General features: G+C 46.1%; 1 protein-coding gene across 1 annotated transcript in view; it reads left to right on the forward strand.

Moving 5' to 3' along the window:
* LOC129813343 (eukaryotic translation initiation factor 2-alpha kinase 3-like) overlaps window positions 1-22,729 on the forward strand; it is a 96,232-nt gene that overhangs the window by 31,199 nt on the left and 42,304 nt on the right. The window contains exon 2 of the mRNA XM_055865709.1: window positions 15,123-15,252. Within this exon, the coding sequence (XP_055721684.1) occupies window positions 15,123-15,252 (130 nt within the window). The remainder of the gene's footprint in view (window positions 1-15,122; window positions 15,253-22,729) is intronic.

Consider the following 22,729-nt stretch of genomic DNA (forward strand, 5'->3'; position numbering starts at 1 on the left):
CTAGGGCTGTTTCCTGGTTAGATGTCTCCTCTCCTAGGGCTGTTTCCTGGTTAGATGTCTCCTCTCCTAGGGCTGTTTCCTGGTTAGATGTCTCCTCTCCTAGGGCTGTTTCCTGGTTAGATGTCTCCTCTCCTAGGGCTGTTTCCTGGTTAGATGTCTCCTCTCCTAGCTGTCTGTAGAGCAGATCAATAAGGCAGATCAATATAACGGCCAGTTGTCCGGGAGAAGAAAAAAATCCCATTATGAAATAAATATTTTTTGCCTATTCATTAATAACATACCAGTGGATGGAAATACATTTGACCGGTCACGCTTATTGGTCTATAGGTAATTTGCATAATTTAGTGGAATTAAATTGCGCGTAGTAGTTTCCTTATTCATTATGATTCTTATTGATCACACGTCACAGATATACAGCCTAGTTTTTGAGTGGTCAATCTGTCAGACTGCTAAGGCTCCAGCTGCTGAGAGAGCTGCTGCTGATGCTGAGAGAGCTGCTGATGCTGAGAGAGCTGCTGCTGCTGATGCTGAGAGAGCTGCTGCTGAGAGCTGATGCTGAGAGAGCTGCTGCTGATGCTGAGAGAGCTGCTGCTGCTGCTGAGAGAGCTGCTGCTGCTGCTGAGAGAGCTGCTGCTGCTGCAGAGAGAGAGCTGCTGCAGTGAGAGCTGCTGCTGCTGAGAGCTGCTGCTGCTGAGAGCTGCTGCTGCTGAGAGCTGCTGCTGCTGAGAGCTGCTGCTGCTGAGAGCTGCTGCTGCTACTGAGAGAGCTGCTGCTGCTACTGAGAGAGCTGCTGCTGCTACTGAGAGAGCTGCTGCTGCTACTGAGAGAGCTGCTGCTGCTACTGAGAGAGCTGCTGCTGCTACTGAGAGAGCTGCTGCTGCTACTGAGAGAGCTGCTGCTGCTACTGAGAGAGCTGCTGCTGCTACTGAGAGAGCTGCTGCTGAGAGCTGCTGCTGCTGAGAGCTGCTGCTGCTGAGAGCTGCTGCTGCTACAGAGAGCTGCTGCTGCTACAGAGAGCTGCTGCTGCTACAGAGAGCTGCTGCTGCTACAGAGAGCTGCTGCTGCTACAGAGAGCTGCTGCTGCTACAGAGAGCTGCTGCTGCTACAGAGAGCTGCTGCTGCTACAGAGAGCTGCTGCTGAGAGAGCTGCTGCTGAGAGAGCTGCTGCTGAGAGAGCTGCTGCTGAGAGAGCTGCTGCTGAGAGCTGCTGCTGCTGCTGAGAGAGCTGCTGCTGCTGCTGAGAGAGCTGCTGCTGCTGCTGAGAGAGCTGCTGCTGCTGCTGAGAGAGCTGCTGCTGCTGCTGCTGAGAGAGCTGCTGCTGCTGCTGCTGAGAGAGCTGCTGCTGCTACTGAGAGAGCTGCTACTGAGAGAGCTGCTGCTGCTGCTGAGAGAGCTGCTGCTGCTGAGAGAGCTGCTGCTACGGCTCCTGCTGCTGAGAGAGCTGCTGCTGCTGCTGAGAGAGCTGCTGCTGCTGCTGAGAGAGCTGCTGCTGCTGCTACAGAGAGCTGCTGCTGCTGCTGAGAGAGCTGCTGCTGCTGCTGAGAGAGCTGCTGCTGCTGCTGAGAGAGCTGCTGCTGCTGAGAGAGCTGCTGCTGCTGAGAGCTGCTGCTGCTACTGAGAGCTGCTGCTGCTACTGAGAGAGCTGCTGCTGCTACTGAGAGAGCTGCTGCTGCTACTGAGAGAGCTGCTGCTGCTACTGAGAGAGCTGCTGCTGCTACTGAGAGAACTGCTGCTGCTACAGAGAGCTGCTGCTGCTGAGAGGGCTGCTGCTGCTGCTGAGAGCTGCTGCTGCTGAGAGCTGCTGCTGCTGAGAGCTGCTGCTGCTACAGAGAGCTGCTGCTGCTACTGAGAGAGTTGCTGCTGCTACTGAGAGAGCTGCTGCTGCTACTGAGAGCTGCTGCTGCTGAGAGCTGCTGCTGCTGAGAGCTGCTGCTGCTGAGAGCTGCTGCTGCTGAGAGAGCTGCTGCTGCTACAGAGAGCTGCTGCTGCTACTGAGAGAGCTGCTGCTGCTATTGAGAGAGCTGCTGCTGAGAGCTGCTGCTGCTGAGAGCTGCTGCTGCTGAGAGCTGCTGCTGCTGAGAGCTGCTGCTGCTGAGAGCTGCTGCTGCTACAGAGAGCTGCTGCTGCTACTGAGAGAGCTACTGCTGCTACTGAGAGAGCTGCTGCTGCTACTGAGAGAGCTGCTACTGAGAGAGCTGCTACTGAGAGAGCTGCTGCTGAGAGAGCTGCTGCTGAGAGAGCTGCTGCTGCTGCTGAGAGAGCTGCTGCTGCTGCTGAGAGAGCTGCTGCTGCTGCTGAGAGAGCTGCTGCTGCTGCTGAGAGAGCTGCTGCTGCTGCTGAGAGAGCTGCTGCTGCTGCTGAGAGAGCTGCTGCTGCTGAGAGAGCTGCTGCTGCTGCTGCTGCTGAGAGAGCTGCTGCTGCTGAGAGAGCTGCTGCTACGGCTCCTGCTGCTGAGAGAGCTGCTGCTGCTGCTGCTGAGAGAGCTGCTGCTGCTGCTGAGAGAGCTGCTGCTGCTGCTGAGAGAGCTGCTGCTGCTGCTGAGAGAGCTGCTGCTGCTGCTGAGAGCTGCTGCTGCTGCTGAGAGAGTTGCTGCTGCTGAGAGAGCTGCTGCTGCTGAGAGAGCTGCTGCTGCTGAGAGAGCTGCTGCTGCTGAGAGAGCTGCTGCTGCTGAGAGAGCTGCTGCTGCTACTGAGAGAGCTCCTGCTGCTGAGAGAGCTGCTGCTGCTACTGAGAGAGCTACTGCTACGGCTGCTCCAATCATTGCGCAACAATTCTAAATGCAATCTCGTATTTAAAACCGTTTAGATGGCCACATTTAAAAATAGCTACTATTTTTATTTCTCAACTGGTTATTGAAGCTTATTCCCCATTAGCCTTTCACGCGCTTAGGCAACGGTAGGCAGGCTATCAACACGTCAAACACCACTTTGCAATGAGCTGGAGGCAGTATGCATTTTGAAAACGTATACTTAATTGGTTGAAACATTTTACTTCATATTATGAGGCATGTCTTAACTTGCTTCAAAGTTGCAAAGCCAAAATCTATTTCTAGAAACGTGGTGGCAATGATTTTATAAAGACTTCCATATGCCATTGAAACCAGTCATATTAGCCCCCCATGCTAGTTGATGATAATCCTAGTCATATTAGCCCCCCATGCTAGTTGTTGATAATCCTAGTCATATTAGCAACCCATGCTAGTTGTTGATAATCCTAGTCATATTAGCCCTTCATGCTAGTTGTTGATAATCCTAGTCATATTAGCAACCCATGCTAGTTGATGATAATCCTAGTCATATTAGCATCCCATGCTAGTTGTTGATAATCCTAGTCATATTAGCATCCCATGCTAGTTGTTGATAATCCTAGTCATATTAGCAACCCATGCTAGTTGATGATAATCCTAGTCATATTATCATCCCATGCTAGTTGATGATAATCCTAGTCATATTATCGTCCCATGCTAGTTGATGATAATCCTAGTCATATTAGCATCCCATGCTAGTTGATAATCCTAGTCATATTAGCATCCCATGCTAGTTGATAATCCTAGTCATATTAGCCATTCATGCTAGTTGTTGATAATCCTAGTCATATTAGCATCCCATGCTAGTTGTTGATAATCCTAGTCATATTAGCAACCCATGCTAGTTGATGATAATCCTAGTCATATTAGCATCCCATGCTAGTTGATGATAATCCTAGTCATATTAGCATCCCATGCTAGTTGATGATAATCCTAGTCATATTAGCATTCCATGCTAGTTGATGATAATCCTAGTCATATTAGCATTCCATGCTAGTTGTTGATAATCCTAGTCATATTAGCAACCCATGCTAGTTGATGATAATCCTAGTCATATTAGCATTCCATGCTAGTTGATGATAATCCTAGTCATATTAGCATTCCATGCTAGTTGATGATAATCCTAGTCATATTAGCATCCCATGCTAGTTGTTGATAATCCTAGTCATATTAGCATCCCATGCTAGTTGATGATAATCCTAGTCATATTAGCATCCCATGCTAGTTGATGATAATCCTAGTCATATTAGCAACCCATGCTAGTTGATGATAATCCTAGTCATATTAGCCCCCCATGCTAGTTGATGATAATCCTAGTCATATTAGCCCCCCATGCTAGTTGATAATCCTATTCATATTAGCCCCCCATGCTAGTTGTTGATAATCCTAGTCATATTAGCATCCCATGCTAGTTGTTGATAATCCTAGTCATATTAGCATCCCATGCTAGTTGTTACCAGAAACAGACCAGGGAACTAATGAAACCCTGCTGTAGAGTACCAGAAACAGACCAGGGAACTAATGAAACCCTCCTGTAGAGTACCAGAAACAGACCAGGGAACTAATGAAACCCTGCTGTAGAGTACCAGAAACAGACCAGGGAACTAATGAAACCCTCCTGTAGAGTACCAGAAACAGACCAGGGAACTAATGAAACCCTGCTGTAGAGTACCAGAAACAGACCAGTGAACTAATGAAACCCTGCTGTAGAGTACCAGAAACAGACCAGGGAACTAATGAAACCCTCCTGTAGAGTACCAGAAACAGACCAGGGAACTAATGAAACCCTGCTGTAGAGTACCAGAAACAGACCAGGGAACTAATGAAACCCTCCTGTAGAGTACCAGAAACAGACCAGGGAACTAATGAAACCCTCCTGTAGAGTACCAGAAACAGACCAGGGAACTAATGAAACCCTGCTGTAGAGTACCAGAAACAGACCAGGGAACTAATGAAACCCTGCTGTAGAGTACCAGAAACAGACCAGGGAACTAATGAAACCCTGCTGTAGAGTACCAGAAACAGACCAGGGAACTAATGAAACCCTGCTGTAGAGTACCAGAAACAGACCAGGGATCTAATGAAACCCTGCTGTAGAGTACCAGAAACAGACCAGGGAACTAATGAAACCCTGCTGTAGAGTACCAGAAACAGACCAGGGAACTAATGAAACCCTGCTGTAGAGTACCAGAAACAGACCAGGGAACTAATGAAACCCTCCTGTAGAGTACCAGAAACAGACCAGGGAACTAATGAAACCCTGCTTTAGAGTACCAGAAACAGACCAGTGAACTAATGAAACCCTGCTGTAGAGTACCAGAAACAGACCAGGGAACTAATGAAACCCTGCTGTAGAGTACCAGAAACAGACCAGGGAACTAATGAAACCCTGCTGTAGAGTACCAGAAACAGACCAGGGAACTAATGAAACCAGTTCTTAAATAACCTAAGTTCATTATTTATTCAGGCAGCCATAGGCTGCAGATGGAATAGGAAGCTTATGATTGTGCAATTATGTATAATTAGGTTCAGTCATTATGATCAGGTTATGTCTGGTACAGTCATTCAACGCTACGTGTTGAGGGTGTGTGTTTAAACAGACAGCCTTACCCAGAGGGTGTGTATTTAAACAGACAGCCTTACCCAGAGGGTGTGTATTTTAAACAGACAGCCTTACCCAGAGGGTGTGTGTTTAAACAGACAGCCTTACCCAGAGGGTGTGTATTTTAAACAGACAGCCTTACCCAGAGGGTGTGTATTTAAACAGACAGCCTTACCCAGAGGGTGTGTATTTAAACAGACAGCCTTACCCAGAGGGTGTGTATTTTAACAGACAGCCTTACCCAGAGGGTGTGTATTTTAACAGACAGCCTTACCCAGAGGGTGTGTATTTTAAACAGACAGCCTTACCCAGAGGGTGTGTATTTAAACAGACAGCCTTACCCAGAGGGTGTGTATTTAAACAGACAGCCTTACCCAGAGGGTGTGTATTTAAACAGACAGCCTTACCCAGAGGGTGTGTATGTTAAACAGACAGCCTTACCCAGAGGGTGTGTATTTTAACAGACAGCCTTACCCAGAGGGTGTGTATTTTAACAGACAGCCTTACCCAGAGGGTGTGTTTTTTAAACAGACAGCCTTACCCAGAGGGTGTGTTTTTTAAACAGACAGCCTTACCCAGAGGGTGTGTATTTTAAACAGACAGCCTTACCCAGAGGGTGTGTATTTAAACAGACAGCCTTACCCAGAGGGTGTGTATGTTAAACAGACAGCCTTACCCAGAGGGTGTGTATTTAAACAGACAGCCTTACCCAGAGGGTGTGTATTTTAAACAGACAGCCTTACCCAGAGGGTGTGTATTTTAAACAGACATCCCACTGGTCTAGCTGCAGGCTACTCTTCACTCTATAGTCTTTCAACCGTTTATGTGTGTGTGTGTGTGTGTGTGTGTGTGTGTGTGTGTGTGTGTGTGTGTGTGTGTGTGTGTGTGTGTGTGTGTGTGTGTGTGTGTGTGTGTGTAGTAAGGGATGGCTGTATCTGCAGAGAGACCCATTCACTCTCACTGATCTCTAATAGGTGTATAAACCCCCTGCTCCACTGATCTCTAATAGGTGTATAAACCCCCAGCTCCACTGATCTCTAATAGGTGTATAAACCCCCTGCTCCACTGATCTCTAATAGGTGTATAAACCCCCTGCTCCACTGATCTCTGATAGGTGTATAAACCCCCTGCTCCACTGATCTGACTAATAGGTGTATAAACCCCCAGCTCCACTGATCTCTAATAGGTGTATAAACCCCCAGCTCCACTGATCTCTAATAGGTGTATAAACCCCCTGCTCCACTGATCTCTAATAGGTGTATAAACCCCCTGCTCCACTGATCTCTAATAGGTGTATAAACCCCCAGCTCCACTGATCTCTAATAGGTGTATAAACCCCCTGCTCCACTGATCTCTAATAGGTGTATAAACCCCCTGCTCCACTGATCTCTAATAGGTGTATAAACCCCCAGCTCCACTGATCTCTAATAGGTGTATAAACCCCCAGCTCCACTGATCTCTAATAGGTGTATAAACCCCCTGCTCCACTGATCTCTAATAGGTGTATAAACCCCCTGCTCCACTGATCTCTAATAGGTGTATAAACCCCCAGCTCCACTGATCTAATAGGTGTATAAACCCCCTGCTCCACTGATCTCTAATAGGTGTATAAACCCCCTGCTCCACTGATCTCTAATAGGTGTATAAACCCCCAGCTCCACTGATCTCTAATAGGTGTATAAACCCCCTGCTCCACTGATCTCTAATAGGTGTATAAACCCCCAGCTCCACTGATCTCTAATAGGTGTATAAACCCCCAGCTCCACTGATCTCTAATAGGTGTATAAACCCCCAGCTCCACTGATCTCTAATAGGTGTATAAACCCCCAGCTCCACTGATCTCTAATAGGTGTATAATCCCCCAGCTCCACTGATCTGACTAATAGGTGTATAAACCCCCTGCTCCACTGATCTGACTAATAGGTGTATAAACCCCCTGCTCCACTGATCTGACTAATAGGTGTATAAACCCCCTGCTCCACTGATCTCTAATAGGTGTATAATCCCCAGCTCCACTGATCTCTAATAGGTGTATAAACCCCCAGCTCCACTGATCTCTAATAGGTGAATAAACCCCCTGCTCCACTGATCTCTAATAGGTGTATAAACCCCCTGCTCCACTGATCTCTAATAGGTGTATAAACCCCCTGCTCCACTGATCTCTAATAGGTGTATAAACCCCCTGCTCCACTGATCTCTAATAGGTGTATAAACCCCCAGCTCCACTGATCTGACTAATAGGTGTATAAACCCCCTGCTCCACTGATCTCTAATAGGTGTATAAACCCCCTGCTCCACTGATCTCTAATAGGTGTATAAACCCCCAGCTCCACTGATCTCTAATAGGTGTATAAACCCCCTGCTCCACTGATCTCTAATAGGTGTATAAACCCCCAGCTCCACTGATCTCTAATAGGTGTATAAACCCCCTGCTCCACTGATCTCTAATAGGTGTATAAACCCCCAGCTCCACTGATCTCTAATAGGTGTATAAACCCCCTGCTCCACTGATCTCTAATAGGTGTATAAACCCCCAGCTCCACTGATCTCTAATAGGTGTATAAACCCCCAGCTCCACTGATCTCTAATAGGTGTATAAACCCCCTGCTCCACTGATCTCTAATAGGTGTATAAACCCCCTGCTCCACTGATCTCTAATAGGTGTATAAACCCCCAGCTCCACTGATCTGACTAATAGGTGTATAAACCCCCAGCTCCACTGATCTCTAATAGGTGTATAAACCCCCAGCTCCACTGATCTGACTAATAGGTGTATAAACTCCCAGCTCCACTGATCTCTAATAGGTGTATAAACCCCCAGCTCCACTGATCTAATAGGTGTATAAACCCCCAGCTCCACTGATCTAATAGGTGTATAAACCCCCAGCTCCACTGATCTCTAATAGGTGTATAAACCCCCAGCTCCACTGATCTCTAATAGGTGTATAAACCCCCTGCTCCACTGATCTCTAATAGGTGTATAAACCCCCTGCTCCACTGATCTCTAATAGGTGTATAAACCCCCAGCTCCACTGATCTCTAATAGGTGTATAAACCCCCAGCTCCACTGATCTCTAATAGGTGTATAAACCCCCTGCTCCACTGATCTCTAATAGGTGAATAAACCCCCTGCTCCACTGATCTCTAATAGGTGTATAAACCCCCAGCTCCACTGATCTCTATTAGGTGTATAAACCTCCTGCTCCACTGATCTGACTAATAGGTGTATAAACCCCCAGCTCCACTGATCTCTAATTGGTGTATAAACCCCCTGCTCCACTGATCTCTAATAGGTGTATAAACCCCCTGCTCCACTGATCTGACTAATAGGTGTATAAACCCCCAGCTCCACTGATCTCTAATAGGTGTATAAACCCCCAGCTCCACTGATCTGATAGGTGAATAAACCCCCAGCTCCACTGATCTGATAGGTGAATAAACCCCCAGCTCCACTGATCTCTAATAGGTGTATAAACCCCCAGCTCCACTGATCTGACTAATAGGTGTATAAACCCCCTGCTCCACTGATCTCTAATAGGTGTATAAACCCCCTGCTCCACTGATCTCTAATAGGTGTATAAACCCCCTGCTCCACTGATCTCTAATAGGTGTATAAACCCCCTGCTCCACTGATCTCTAATAGGTGTATAAACCCCCTGCTCCACTGATCTAATAGGTGAATAAACCCCCTGCTCCACTGATCTGACTAATAGGTGTATAAACCCCCAGCTCCACTGATCTCTAATAGGTGTATAAACCCCCTGCTCCACTGATCTCTAGTAGGTGTATAAACCCCCTGCTCCACTGATCTCTAATAGGTGAATAAACCCCCAGCTCCACTGATCTGACTAATAGGTGTATAAACCCCCAGCTCCACTGATCTAATAGGTGTATAAACCCCCTGCTCCACTGATCTAATAGGTGTATAAACCCCCTGCTCCACTGATCTCTAATAGGTGTATAAACCCCCAGCTCCACTGATCTGACTAATAGGTGTATAAACCCCCAGCTCCACTGATCTGACTAATAGGTGTATAAACCCCCTGCTCCACTGATCTCTAATAGGTGTATAAACCCCCTGCTCCACTGATCTCTAATAGGTGTATAAACCCCCAGCTCCACTGATCTCTAATAGGTGTATAAACCCCCAGCTCCACTGATCTCTAATAGGTGTATAAACCCCCAGCTCCACTGATCTCTAATAGGTGTATAAACCCCCTGCTCCACTGATCTCTAATAGGTGTATAAACCCCCAGCTCCACTGATCTCTAATAGGTGTATAAACCCCCTGCTCCACTGATCTGACTAATAGGTGAATAAACCCCCTGCTCCACTGATCTGACTAATAGGTGTATAAACCCCCTGCTCCACTGATCTGACTAATAGGTGTATAAACCCCCTGCTCCACTGATCTCTAATAGGTGTATAAACTCCCAGCTCCACTGATCTCTAATAGGTGTATAAAACCCCAGCTCCACTGATCTCTAATAGGTGTATAAACCCCCAGCTCCACTGATCTCTAATAGGTGTATAAACCCCCTGCTCCACTGATCTGACTAATAGGTGTATAAACCCCCTGCTCCACTGATCTGACTAATAGGTGTATAAACCCCCTGCTCCACTGATCTCTAATAGGTGTATAATCCCCAGCTCCACTGATCTCTAATAGGTGTATAAACCCCCTGCTCCACTGATCTCTAATAGGTGTATAAACCCCCAGCTCCACTGATCTCTAATAGGTGTATAAACCCCCAGCTCCACTGATCTGACTAATAGGTGTATAAACCCCCTGCTCCACTGATCTCTAATAGGTGTATAAACCCCCTGCTCCACTGATCTCTAATAGGTGTATAAACCCCCAGCTCCACTGATCTCTAATAGGTGTATAAACCCCCTGCTCCACTGATCTCTAATAGGTGTATAAACCCCCAGCTCCACTGATCTGACTAATAGGTGTATAAACCCCCAGCTCCACTGATCTCTAATAGGTGTATAAACCCCCAGCTCCACTGATCTGACTAATAGGTGTATAAACTCCCAGCTCCACTGATCTCTAATAGGTGTATAAACCCCCAGCTCCACTGATCTAATAGGTGTATAAACCCCCAGCTCCACTGATCTAATAGGTGTATAAACCCCCAGCTCCACTGATCTCTAATAGGTGTATAAACCCCCAGCTCCACTGATCTCTAATAGGTGTATAAACCCCCTGCTCCACTGATCTCTAATAGGTGTATAAACCCCCTGCTCCACTGATCTCTAATAGGTGTATAAACCCCCAGCTCCACTGATCTCTAATAGGTGTATAAACCCCCAGCTCCACTGATCTCTAATAGGTGTATAAACCCCCTGCTCCACTGATCTCTAATAGGTGAATAAACCCCCTGCTCCACTGATCTCTAATAGGTGTATAAACCCCCAGCTCCACTGATCTCTATTAGGTGTATAAACCTCCTGCTCCACTGATCTGACTAATAGGTGTATAAACCCCCAGCTCCACTGATCTCTAATTGGTGTATAAACCCCCTGCTCCACTGATCTCTAATAGGTGTATAAACCCCCTGCTCCACTGATCTGACTAATAGGTGTATAAACCCCCAGCTCCACTGATCTCTAATAGGTGTATAAACCCCCAGCTCCACTGATCTGATAGGTGAATAAACCCCCAGCTCCACTGATCTGATAGGTGAATAAACCCCCAGCTCCACTGATCTCTAATAGGTGTATAAACCCCCAGCTCCACTGATCTGACTAATAGGTGTATAAACCCCCTGCTCCACTGATCTCTAATAGGTGTATAAACCCCCTGCTCCACTGATCTCTAATAGGTGTATAAACCCCCTGCTCCACTGATCTCTAATAGGTGTATAAACCCCCTGCTCCACTGATCTCTAATAGGTGTATAAACCCCCTGCTCCACTGATCTAATAGGTGAATAAACCCCCTGCTCCACTGATCTGACTAATAGGTGTATAAACCCCCAGCTCCACTGATCTCTAATAGGTGTATAAACCCCCTGCTCCACTGATCTCTAGTAGGTGTATAAACCCCCTGCTCCACTGATCTCTAATAGGTGAATAAACCCCCAGCTCCACTGATCTGACTAATAGGTGTATAAACCCCCAGCTCCACTGATCTAATAGGTGTATAAACCCCCTGCTCCACTGATCTAATAGGTGTATAAACCCCCTGCTCCACTGATCTCTAATAGGTGTATAAACCCCCAGCTCCACTGATCTGACTAATAGGTGTATAAACCCCCAGCTCCACTGATCTGACTAATAGGTGTATAAACCCCCTGCTCCACTGATCTCTAATAGGTGTATAAACCCCCAGCTCCACTGATCTCTAATAGGTGTATAAACCCCCTGCTCCACTGATCTCTAATAGGTGTATAAACCCCCTGCTCCACTGATCTCTAATAGGTGTATAAACCCCCTGCTCCACTGATCTCTAATAGGTGTATAAACCCCCTGCTCCACTGATCTCTAATAGGTGTATAAACCCCCAGCTCCACTGATCTCTAATAGGTGTATAAATCCCCTGCTCCACTGATCTCTAATAGGTGTATAAACCCCCTGCTCCACTGATCTCTAATAGGTGAATAAACCCCCTGCTCCACTGATCTCTAATAGGTGAATAAACCCCCAGCTCCACTGATCTCTAATAGGTGTATAAATCCCCAGCTCCACTGATCTCTAATAGGTGTATAAACCCCCAGCTCCACTGATCTCTAATAGGTGTATAAACCCCCAGCTCCACTGATCTCTAATAGGTGTATAAACCCCCTGCTCCACTGATCTCTAATAGGTGTATAAACCCCCAGCTCCACTGATCTCTAATAGGTGTATAAACCCCCTGCTCCACTGATCTGACTAATAGGTGAATAAACCCCCTGCTCCACTGATCTGACTAATAGGTGTATAAACCCCCTGCTCCACTGATCTGACTAATAGGTGTATAAACCCCCTGCTCCACTGATCTCTAATAGGTGTATAAACCCCCAGCTCCACTGATCTCTAATAGGTGAATAAACCCCCTGCTCCACTGATCTCTAATAGGTGTATAAACCCCCAGCTCCACTGATCTCTAATAGGTGAATAAACCCCCTGCTCCACTGATCTCTAATAGGTGTATAAACCCCCAGCTCCACTGATCTCTAATAGGTGTATAAACCCCCTGCTCCACTGATCTCTAATAGGTGTATAAACTCCCAGCTCCACTGATCTCTAATAGGTGTATAAAACCCCAGCTCCACTGATCTCTAATAGGTGTATAAACCCCCAGCTCCACTGATCTCTAATAGGTGAATAAACCCCCTGCTCCACTGATCTGACTAATAGGTGTATAAACCCCCAGCTCCACTGATCTGACTAATAGGTGTATAAACCCCCTGCTCCACTGATCTCTAATAGGTGTATAAACCCCCAGCTCCACTGATCTCTAATAGGTGTATAAACCCCCTGCTCCACTGATCTCTAATAGGTGTATAAACCCCCTGCTCCACTGATCTCTAATAGGTGTATAAACCCCCTGCTCCACTGATCTCTAATAGGTGTATAAACCCCCTGCTCCACTGATCTCTAATAGGTGTATAAACCCCCAGCTCCACTGATCTCTAATAGGTGTATAAATCCCCTGCTCCACTGATCTCTAATAGGTGTATAAACCCCCTGCTCCACTGATCTCTAATAGGTGAATAAACCCCCTGCTCCACTGATCTCTAATAGGTGAATAAACCCCCAGCTCCACTGATCTCTAATAGGTGTATAAATCCCCAGCTCCACTGATCTCTAATAGGTGTATAAACCCCCAGCTCCACTGATCTCTAATAGGTGTATAAACCCCCAGCTCCACTGATCTCTAATAGGTGTATAAACCCCCTGCTCCACTGATCTCTAATAGGTGTATAAACCCCCAGCTCCACTGATCTCTAATAGGTGTATAAACCCCCTGCTCCACTGATCTGACTAATAGGTGAATAAACCCCCTGCTCCACTGATCTGACTAATAGGTGTATAAACCCCCTGCTCCACTGATCTGACTAATAGGTGTATAAACCCCCTGCTCCACTGATCTCTAATAGGTGTATAAACCCCCAGCTCCACTGATCTCTAATAGGTGAATAAACCCCCTGCTCCACTGATCTCTAATAGGTGTATAAACCCCCAGCTCCACTGATCTCTAATAGGTGAATAAACCCCCTGCTCCACTGATCTCTAATAGGTGTATAAACCCCCAGCTCCACTGATCTCTAATAGGTGTATAAACCCCCTGCTCCACTGATCTCTAATAGGTGTATAAACTCCCAGCTCCACTGATCTCTAATAGGTGTATAAAACCCCAGCTCCACTGATCTCTAATAGGTGTATAAACCCCCAGCTCCACTGATCTCTAATAGGTGAATAAACCCCCTGCTCCACTGATCTGACTAATAGGTGTATAAACCCCCAGCTCCACTGATCTCTAATAGGTGAATAAACCCCCAGCTCCACTGATCTCTAATAGGTGTATAAACCCCCTGCTCCACTGATCTCTAATAGGTGTATAAACCCCCTGCTCCACTGATCTGACTAATAGGTGTATAAACCCCCTGCTCCACTGATCTCTAATAGGTGTATAAACTCCCAGCTCCACTGATCTCTAATAGGTGTATAAACCCCCAGCTCCACTGATCTAATAGGTGTATAAACCCCCAGCTCCACTGATCTAATAGGTGTATAAACCCCCAGCTCCACTGATCTCTAATAGGTGTATAAACCCCCAGCTCCACTGATCTCTAATAGGTGTATAAACCCCCTGCTCCACTGATCTCTAATAGGTGTATAAACTCCCAGCTCCACTGATCTCTAATAGGTGTATAAACCCCCAGCTCCACTGATCTAATAGGTGTATAAACCCCCAGCTCCACTGATCTAATAGGTGTATAAACCCCCAGCTCCACTGATCTCTAATAGGTGTATAAACCCCCAGCTCCACTGATCTCTAATAGGTGTATAAACCCCCAGCTCCACTGATCTCTGATAGGTGTATAAACCCCCTGCTCCACTGATCTCTAATAGGTGAATAAACCCCCAGCTCCACTGATCTCTAATAGGTGTATAAACCCCCTGCTCCACTGATCTCTAATAGGTGTATAAACCCCCAGCTCCACTGATCTAATAGGTGTATAAACCCCCAGCTCCACTGATCTAATAGGTGTATAAACCCCCTGCTCCACTGATCTCTAATAGGTGTATAAACCCCCAGCTCCACTGATCTAATAGGTGTATAAACCCCCAGCTCCACTGATCTAATAGGTGTATAAACCCCCTGCTCCACTGATCTCTAATAGGTGTATAAACCCCCTGCTCCACTGATCTAATAGGTGTATAAACCCCCAGCTCCACTGATCTCTAATAGGTGTATAAACCCCCTGCTCCACTGATCTCTAATAGGTGTATAAACCCCCTGCTCCACTGATCTCTGATAGGTGTATAAACCCCCTGCTCCACTGATCTAATAGGTGTATAAACCCCCAGCTCCACTGATCTCTAATAGGTGTATAAACCCCCTGCTCCACTGATCTCTAATAGGTGTATAAACCCCCTGCTCCACTGATCTCTAATAGGTGTATAAACCCCCAGCTCCACTGATCTGATAGGTGAATAAACCCCCAGCTCCGTTGATGCTGTGTGACTGGTATTAACCCCTCGGTCTTCCCTTCTTCCCCAGCTCTCTGGTGATCATCAGTACTCTGGACGGTCGTATATCAGCTCTAGACCCCTACAACCAGGGACGCAAACAGTGGGACCTGAACGTCGGGTCGGGATGTCTGGTCTCATCCAGCCTCAGCAAACCAGAGGTAACCTATGACATAACCTATGACAACCTATGACATAACCTATGACATAACCTATGACATAACCTATAGCCTATTACATATAACCTATGACATAGCCTGTGACCTAACCTATAGCCTATGACATAACCTATAGCCTATGACATAACCTATAGCCTATGACATAACCTTTGACATAAAGCTTAGGACATAACATATAGCCTGTGACTTAACCTATGACATAACATTTAGCTTATGACATAACATATATCCTATGACATATAACCTATGACATAACCGATGGCATGACATATAACCTATGACATATCCTATGACATGACATATAACCTATGACATAGCCTATGACATAACATATAGCCTATGACATAACCTATAGGCTATGACATAACATATAGCCTGTGACATAACATTTAACCTGTGACCTAACCTATGACATAACATATAGCTTTTGACATAACATATAACCTGTGACATAACCTGTAACATAACAAATAACCTGTGACATAACATATACCGTATAACCTGTGACATAACATATATCCTAATTCCAAATGACTAAAATGTGAATGATATAACCTATGACGTAACCTGTTACATAACACAACCTATAACCTGGAACATAACATATCACCTGTACCGTAATACCCTGTATATAGCCTCCACAATGACTCTGTACCGTAATACCCTGTATATAGCCTCCACATTGACTCTGTACCGGTACCCCCTGTATATAGCCTCCACATTGACTCTGTACCGGTACCCCCTGTATATAGCCTCCACATTGACTCTGTACCGTAAGACCCTGTATATAGTCTCCACATTGACTCTGTACCGTAACACCCTGTATATAGCCTCAACATTGACTCTGTACCGTAACACCCTGTATATAGCCTCCACATTGACTCTGTACCGGTACCCCCTGTATATAGCCTCCACATTGACTCTGTACCGGTACCCCCTGTATATAGCCTCCACATTGACTCTGTACCGGTACCCCCTGTATATAGCCCCCACATTGACTCTGTACCGTAACACCCTGTATATAGCCTCCACATTGACTCTGTACCGGTACCCCCTGTATATAGCCTCCACATTGACTCTGTACCGGTACCCCCTGTATATAGCCTCCACATTGACTCTGTACCGGTTCCCCCTGTATATAGCCTCCACATTGACTCTGTACCGGTACCCCCTGTATATAGCCTCCACATTGACTCTGTACCGGTACCCCCTGTATATAGCCTCCACATTGACTCTGTACCGGTACCTCCTGTATATAGCCTCCACATTGACTCTGTACCGGTACCCCCTGTATATAGCCTCCACATTGACTCTGTACCGGTACCCCCTGTATATAGCCTCCACATTGACTCTGTACCGGTACCCCCTGTATATAGCCTCCACATTGACTCTGTACCGGTACCCCCTGTATATAGCCTCCACATTGACTCTGTACCGGTACCCCCTGTATATAGCCTCCACATTGACTCTGTACCGGTACCCCCTGTATATAGCCTCCACATTGACACTGTACCTGTACCCCCTGTATATAGCCTCCACATTGACTCTGTACCGGTACCCCCCTGTGTATAGCCTCCACATTGACTCCAGTACCCCCTGTATATAGCCTCCACATTGACTCTGTACCGTAACACCCTGTATATAGCCTCCACATTGACTCCAGTACCCCCTGTATATAGCCTCCACATTGACTCTGTACCGGAACACCCTGTATATAGCCTCCACATTGACTCTGTACCGTAATACCCTGTATATAGCCTCCACATTGACTCTGTACCGTAATACCCTGTATATAGCCTCCACATTGACTCTGTACCGTAACACACTGTATATAGCCTCCACATTGACTCTGTACCGGTACCCCCTGTATATAGCCTCCACATTGACTCTGTACCGTAACACCCTGTATATAGCCTCCACATTGACTCTGTACCGTAACGCCCTGTATATAGTCTCCACATTGACTCTGTACCGTAACGCCCTGTATATAGCCCCCACATTGACTCTGTACCGTAACGCCCTGTATATAGCCTCCACATTGACTCTGTACCGTAACACCCTGTATATAGCCTCCACATTGACTCTGTACCGTAACACCCTGTATATAGCCTCCACATTGACTCTGTACCGGTACCCCCTGTATATAGCCTCCACATTGACTCTGTACCGTAACACCCTGTATATAGCCTCCACATTGACTCTGTACCGTAACACCCTGTATATAGTCTCCACATTGACTCTGTACTGGTACCCCCTGTATATAGCCTCCACATTGACTCTGTACCGGTACCCCCTATATATAGCCTCCACATTGACTCTGTACCGTAACACCCTGTATATAGCCTCCACATTGACTCTGTACCGTAACACCCTGTATATAGCCTCCACATTGACTCTCTACCGTAACACCCTGTATATAGCCTCCACATTGACTCTCTACCGTAACACCCTGTATATAGCCTCCACATTGACTCTGTACCGGTACCCCCTGTATATAGCCTCCACATTGACTCTGTACCGTAACACCCTGTATATAGTCTCCACATTGACTCTGTACCGTAACACCCTGTATATAGCCTCCACATTGACTCTGTACCGGTACCCCCTGTATATAGCCTCCACATTGACTCTGTACCGTAACACCCTGTATATAGCCTCCACATTGACTCTGTACCGGTACCCCCTGTATATAGCCTCCACATTGACTCTGTACCGGTACCCCCTGTATATAGCCTCCACATTGACTCTGTACCGTAACACCCTGTATATAGCCTCCACATTGACTCTGTACCGGTACCCCCTGTATATAGCCTCCACATTGACTCTGTACCGTAACACCCTGTATATAGCCTCCACATTGACTCTGTACCGTAACACCCTGTATATAGCCTCCACATTGACTCTGTACCGTAACACCCTGTATATAGCCTCCACATTGACTCTGTACCGGTACCCCCTGTATATAGCCTCCACATTGACTCTGTACCGGTACCCCCTGTATATAGCCTCCACATTGACTCTGTACCGTAACACCCTGTATATAGCCTCCACATTGACTCTGTACCGTAACACCCTGTATATAGCCTCCACATTGACTCTGTACCGTAACACCCTGTATATAGTCTCCACATTGACTCTGTACCGTAACACCCTGTATATAGCCTCCACATTGACTCTGTACCGTAACACCCTGTATATAGCCTCCACATTGAATCTGTACCGTAACACCCTGTATATAGCCTCCACATTGACTCTGTACCGGTACCCCCTGTATATAGCCTCCACATTGACTCTGTACCGTAACACCCTGTATATAGCCTCCACATTGACTCTGTACCGTAATACCCTGTATATAGCCTCCACATTGACTCTGTACCTTAACACCCTGTATATAGCCTCCACATTGACTCTGTACCGGTACCCCCTGTATATAGCCTCCACATTGACTCTGTACCGTAACACCCTGTATATAGCCTCCACATTGACTCTGTACCGTAACGCCCTGTATATAGTCTCCACATTGACTCTGTACCGTAACGCCCTGTATATAGCCCCCACATTGACTCTGTACCGTAACGCCCTGTATATAGCCTCCACATTGACTCTGTACCGTAACACCCTGTATATAGCCTCCACATTGACTCTGTACCGGTACCCCCTGTATATAGCCTCCACATTGACTCTGTACCGTAACACCCTGTATATAGCCTCCACATTGACTCTGTACCGTAATACCCTGTATATAGCCTCCACATTGACTCTGTACCGTAACACCCTGTATATAGCCTCCACATTGACTCTGTACCGTAACACCCTGTATATAGCCTCCACATTGACTCTGTACCGTAACACCCTGTATATAGCCTCCACATTGACTCTGTACCGGTACCCCCTGTATATAGCCTCCACATTGACTCTGTACCGGTACCCCCTATATATAGCCTCCACATTGACTCTGTACCGTAACACCCTGTATATAGCCTCCACATTGACTCTCTACCGTAACACCCTGTATATAGCCTCCACATTGACTCTGTACCGGTACCCCCTGTATATAGCCTCCACATTGACTCTGTACCGTAACACCCTGTATATAGTCTCCACATTGACTCTGTACCGTAACACCCTGTATATAGCCTCCACATTGACTCTGTACCGGTACCCCCTGTATATAGCCTCCACATTGACTCTGTACCGTAACACCCTGTATATAGCCTCCACATTGACTCTGTACCGTAACACCCTGTATATAGCCTCCACATTGACTCTGTACCGGTACCCCCTGTATATAGCCTCCACATTGACTCTGTACCGGTACCCCCTATATATAGCCTCCACATTGACTCTGTACCGTAACACCCTGTATATAGCCTCCACATTGACTCTGTACCGTAACACCCTGTATATAGCCTCCACATTGACTCTCTACCGTAACACCCTGTATATAGCCTCCACATTGACTCTCTACCGTAACACCCTGTATATAGCCTCCACATTGACTCTGTACCGGTACCCCCTGTATATAGCCTCCACATTGACTCTGTACCGTAACACCCTGTATATAGTCTCCACATTGACTCTGTACCGTAACACCCTGTATATAGCCTCCACATTGACTCTGTACCGGTACCCCCTGTATATAGCCTCCACATTGACTCTGTACCGTAACACCCTGTATATAGCCTCCACATTGACTCTGTACCGGTACCCCCTGTATATAGCCTCCACATTGACTCTGTACCGTAACACCCTGTATATAGCCTCCACATTGACTCTGTACCGTAACACCCTGTATATAGCCTCCACATTGACTCTGTACCGTAACACCCTGTATATAGCCTCCACATTGACTCTGTACCGGTACCCCCTGTATATAGCCTCCACATTGACTCTGTACCGGTACCCCCTGTATATAGCCTCCACATTGACTCTGTACCGTAACACCCTGTATATAGCCTCCACATTGACTCTGTACCGTAACACCCTGTATATAGCCTCCACATTGACTCTGTACCGTAACACCCTGTATATAGTCTCCACATTGACTCTGTACCGTAACACCCTGTATATAGCCTCCACATTGACTCTGTACCGTAACACCCTGTATATAGCCTCCACATTGAATCTGTACCGTAACACCCTGTATATAGCCTCCACATTGACTCTGTACCGGTACCCCCTGTATATAGCCTCCACATTGACTCTGTACCGTAACACCCTGTATATAGCCTCCACATTGACTCTGTACCGTAATACCCTGTATATAGCCTCCACATTGACTCTGTACCGTAACACCCTGTATATAGCCTCCACATTGACTCTGTACCGGTACCCCCTGTATATAGCCTCCACATTGACTCTGTACCGTAACACCCTGTATATAGCCTCCACATTGACTCTGTACCGTAACACCCTGTATATAGCCTCCACATTGACTCTGTACCGTAACACCCTGTATATAGCCTCCACATTGACTCTGTACCGGTACCCCCTGTATATAGCCTCCACATTGACTCTGTACCGGTACCCCCTGTATATAGCCTCCACATTGACTCTGTACCGTAACACCCTGTATATAGCCTCCACATTGACTCTGTACCGTAACACCCTGTATATAGCCTCCACATTGACTCTGTACCGTAACACCCTGTATATAGTCTCCACATTGACTCTGTACCGTAACACCCTGTATATAGCCTCCACATTGACTCTGTACCGTAACACCCTGTATATAGCCTCCACATTGAATCTGTACCGTAACACCCTGTATATAGCCTCCACATTGACTCTGTACCGGTACCCCCTGTATATAGCCTCCACATTGACTCTGTACCGTAACACCCTGTATATAGCCTCCACATTGACTCTGTACCGTAATACCCTGTATATAGCCTCCACATTGACTCTGTACCGTAACACCCTGTATATAGCCTCCACATTGACTCTGTACCGGTACCCCCTGTATATAGCCTCCACATTGACTCTGTACCGTAACACCCTGTATATAGCCTCCACATTGTTATTCTTATTGTGTTACTTTTATTATTTGTTCTTATTTTAGTCTACTTGGTAAATATTTTCTTCTTGAACTGCCCTGTTGGTTAAGGGCTTGTCAGTAAGCATTTCACGGTAAAGTCTACACTTGTTGTATTCGGAGCATGTGACAAATAAAGTTTGATATGTTGACATAATATAATGTTTAACCCCGTGACGTAACCTCTGACCTATAACCTGTGACATAACATATGACCTATAACCTGTGACATAACCTGTGACATATAACCTGTGACATATAACCTATGGCATAACATATAACCTATGACATAACATATAACCTATAACCTGTGACATAACATATAACCTATGACATAACATATGACATGTGACATAACATATAACCTATGATAACATATAACTTATAACCTATGACATATAACCTGTGACCTATAATCTGTGACATAACATATAACCTGTGACATATAACCTGCGACGACCTATAACCTGTGGCATAACCTATGACCTATAACCTGTGACATGACCTATAACCTGTGACATGACCTATAACCTGTGACGTGACCAATGACTTATATCCTGTGACATGACCTGTGACATGACCTATGACCTGCGACCCGTGACATGACCATGGCCTATAACCTGTGACGTGACCAATGACTTATAACCTGTGACATGACCTGCGACCTGTGACCTGACCATGGCCTATAACCTGTGACGTGACATAACCTGTGACCTGTGACATGACCTATACCCTGTGAAATAACATAACATATAACCTATAACATGTAACTTATAACAACATATAACCTATAACATATAACCTATGACATAACATACAACTTATAACCTATGACATAAAATATAACATAACCTATGATATCACATATAACCTATAACCTGTGCCATAACATATGACCTATAACATTTGACCTATAACCTGTGACAATATATAACCTGTGACAATATATAACCTGTGACCTATAACCTGTGACATGACCTGTAACCTGTGACATGACCTATAACCTGTGACATGACCTATAACCTGTGACATGACCTATAACCTGTGACATGACCTATAACCTATGATCTGTGACATGCCCTTTAACCTGTGACATAACCTGTGACATGGCCTATGGCTTATAACCTGTGACATTACCTATGACCTGTGGCATGACCTATGACCTGTGACATAACCTATGACATGCAACCTTTGACGACCTATAACCTGTGACATGACCTATGACCTATAACATGTCACCTGACCTATGACCTTTAACCTGTGACATGACCTATAACCTGTGACATGACCTATGACCTTTAACCTGTAACATGACCTATAACCTGTGACATGACCTATGACATAACCTATGACCTTTACCCTGTGACATAACGTATAACCTATACCCTGTAATTTATAACCTATAACTTATAACATATAACCTAT

Source organism: Salvelinus fontinalis, chromosome 16 (genome assembly GCF_029448725.1).
Source record: "Salvelinus fontinalis isolate EN_2023a chromosome 16, ASM2944872v1, whole genome shotgun sequence".
Lineage (NCBI taxonomy): Eukaryota > Metazoa > Chordata > Actinopteri > Salmoniformes > Salmonidae > Salvelinus > Salvelinus fontinalis.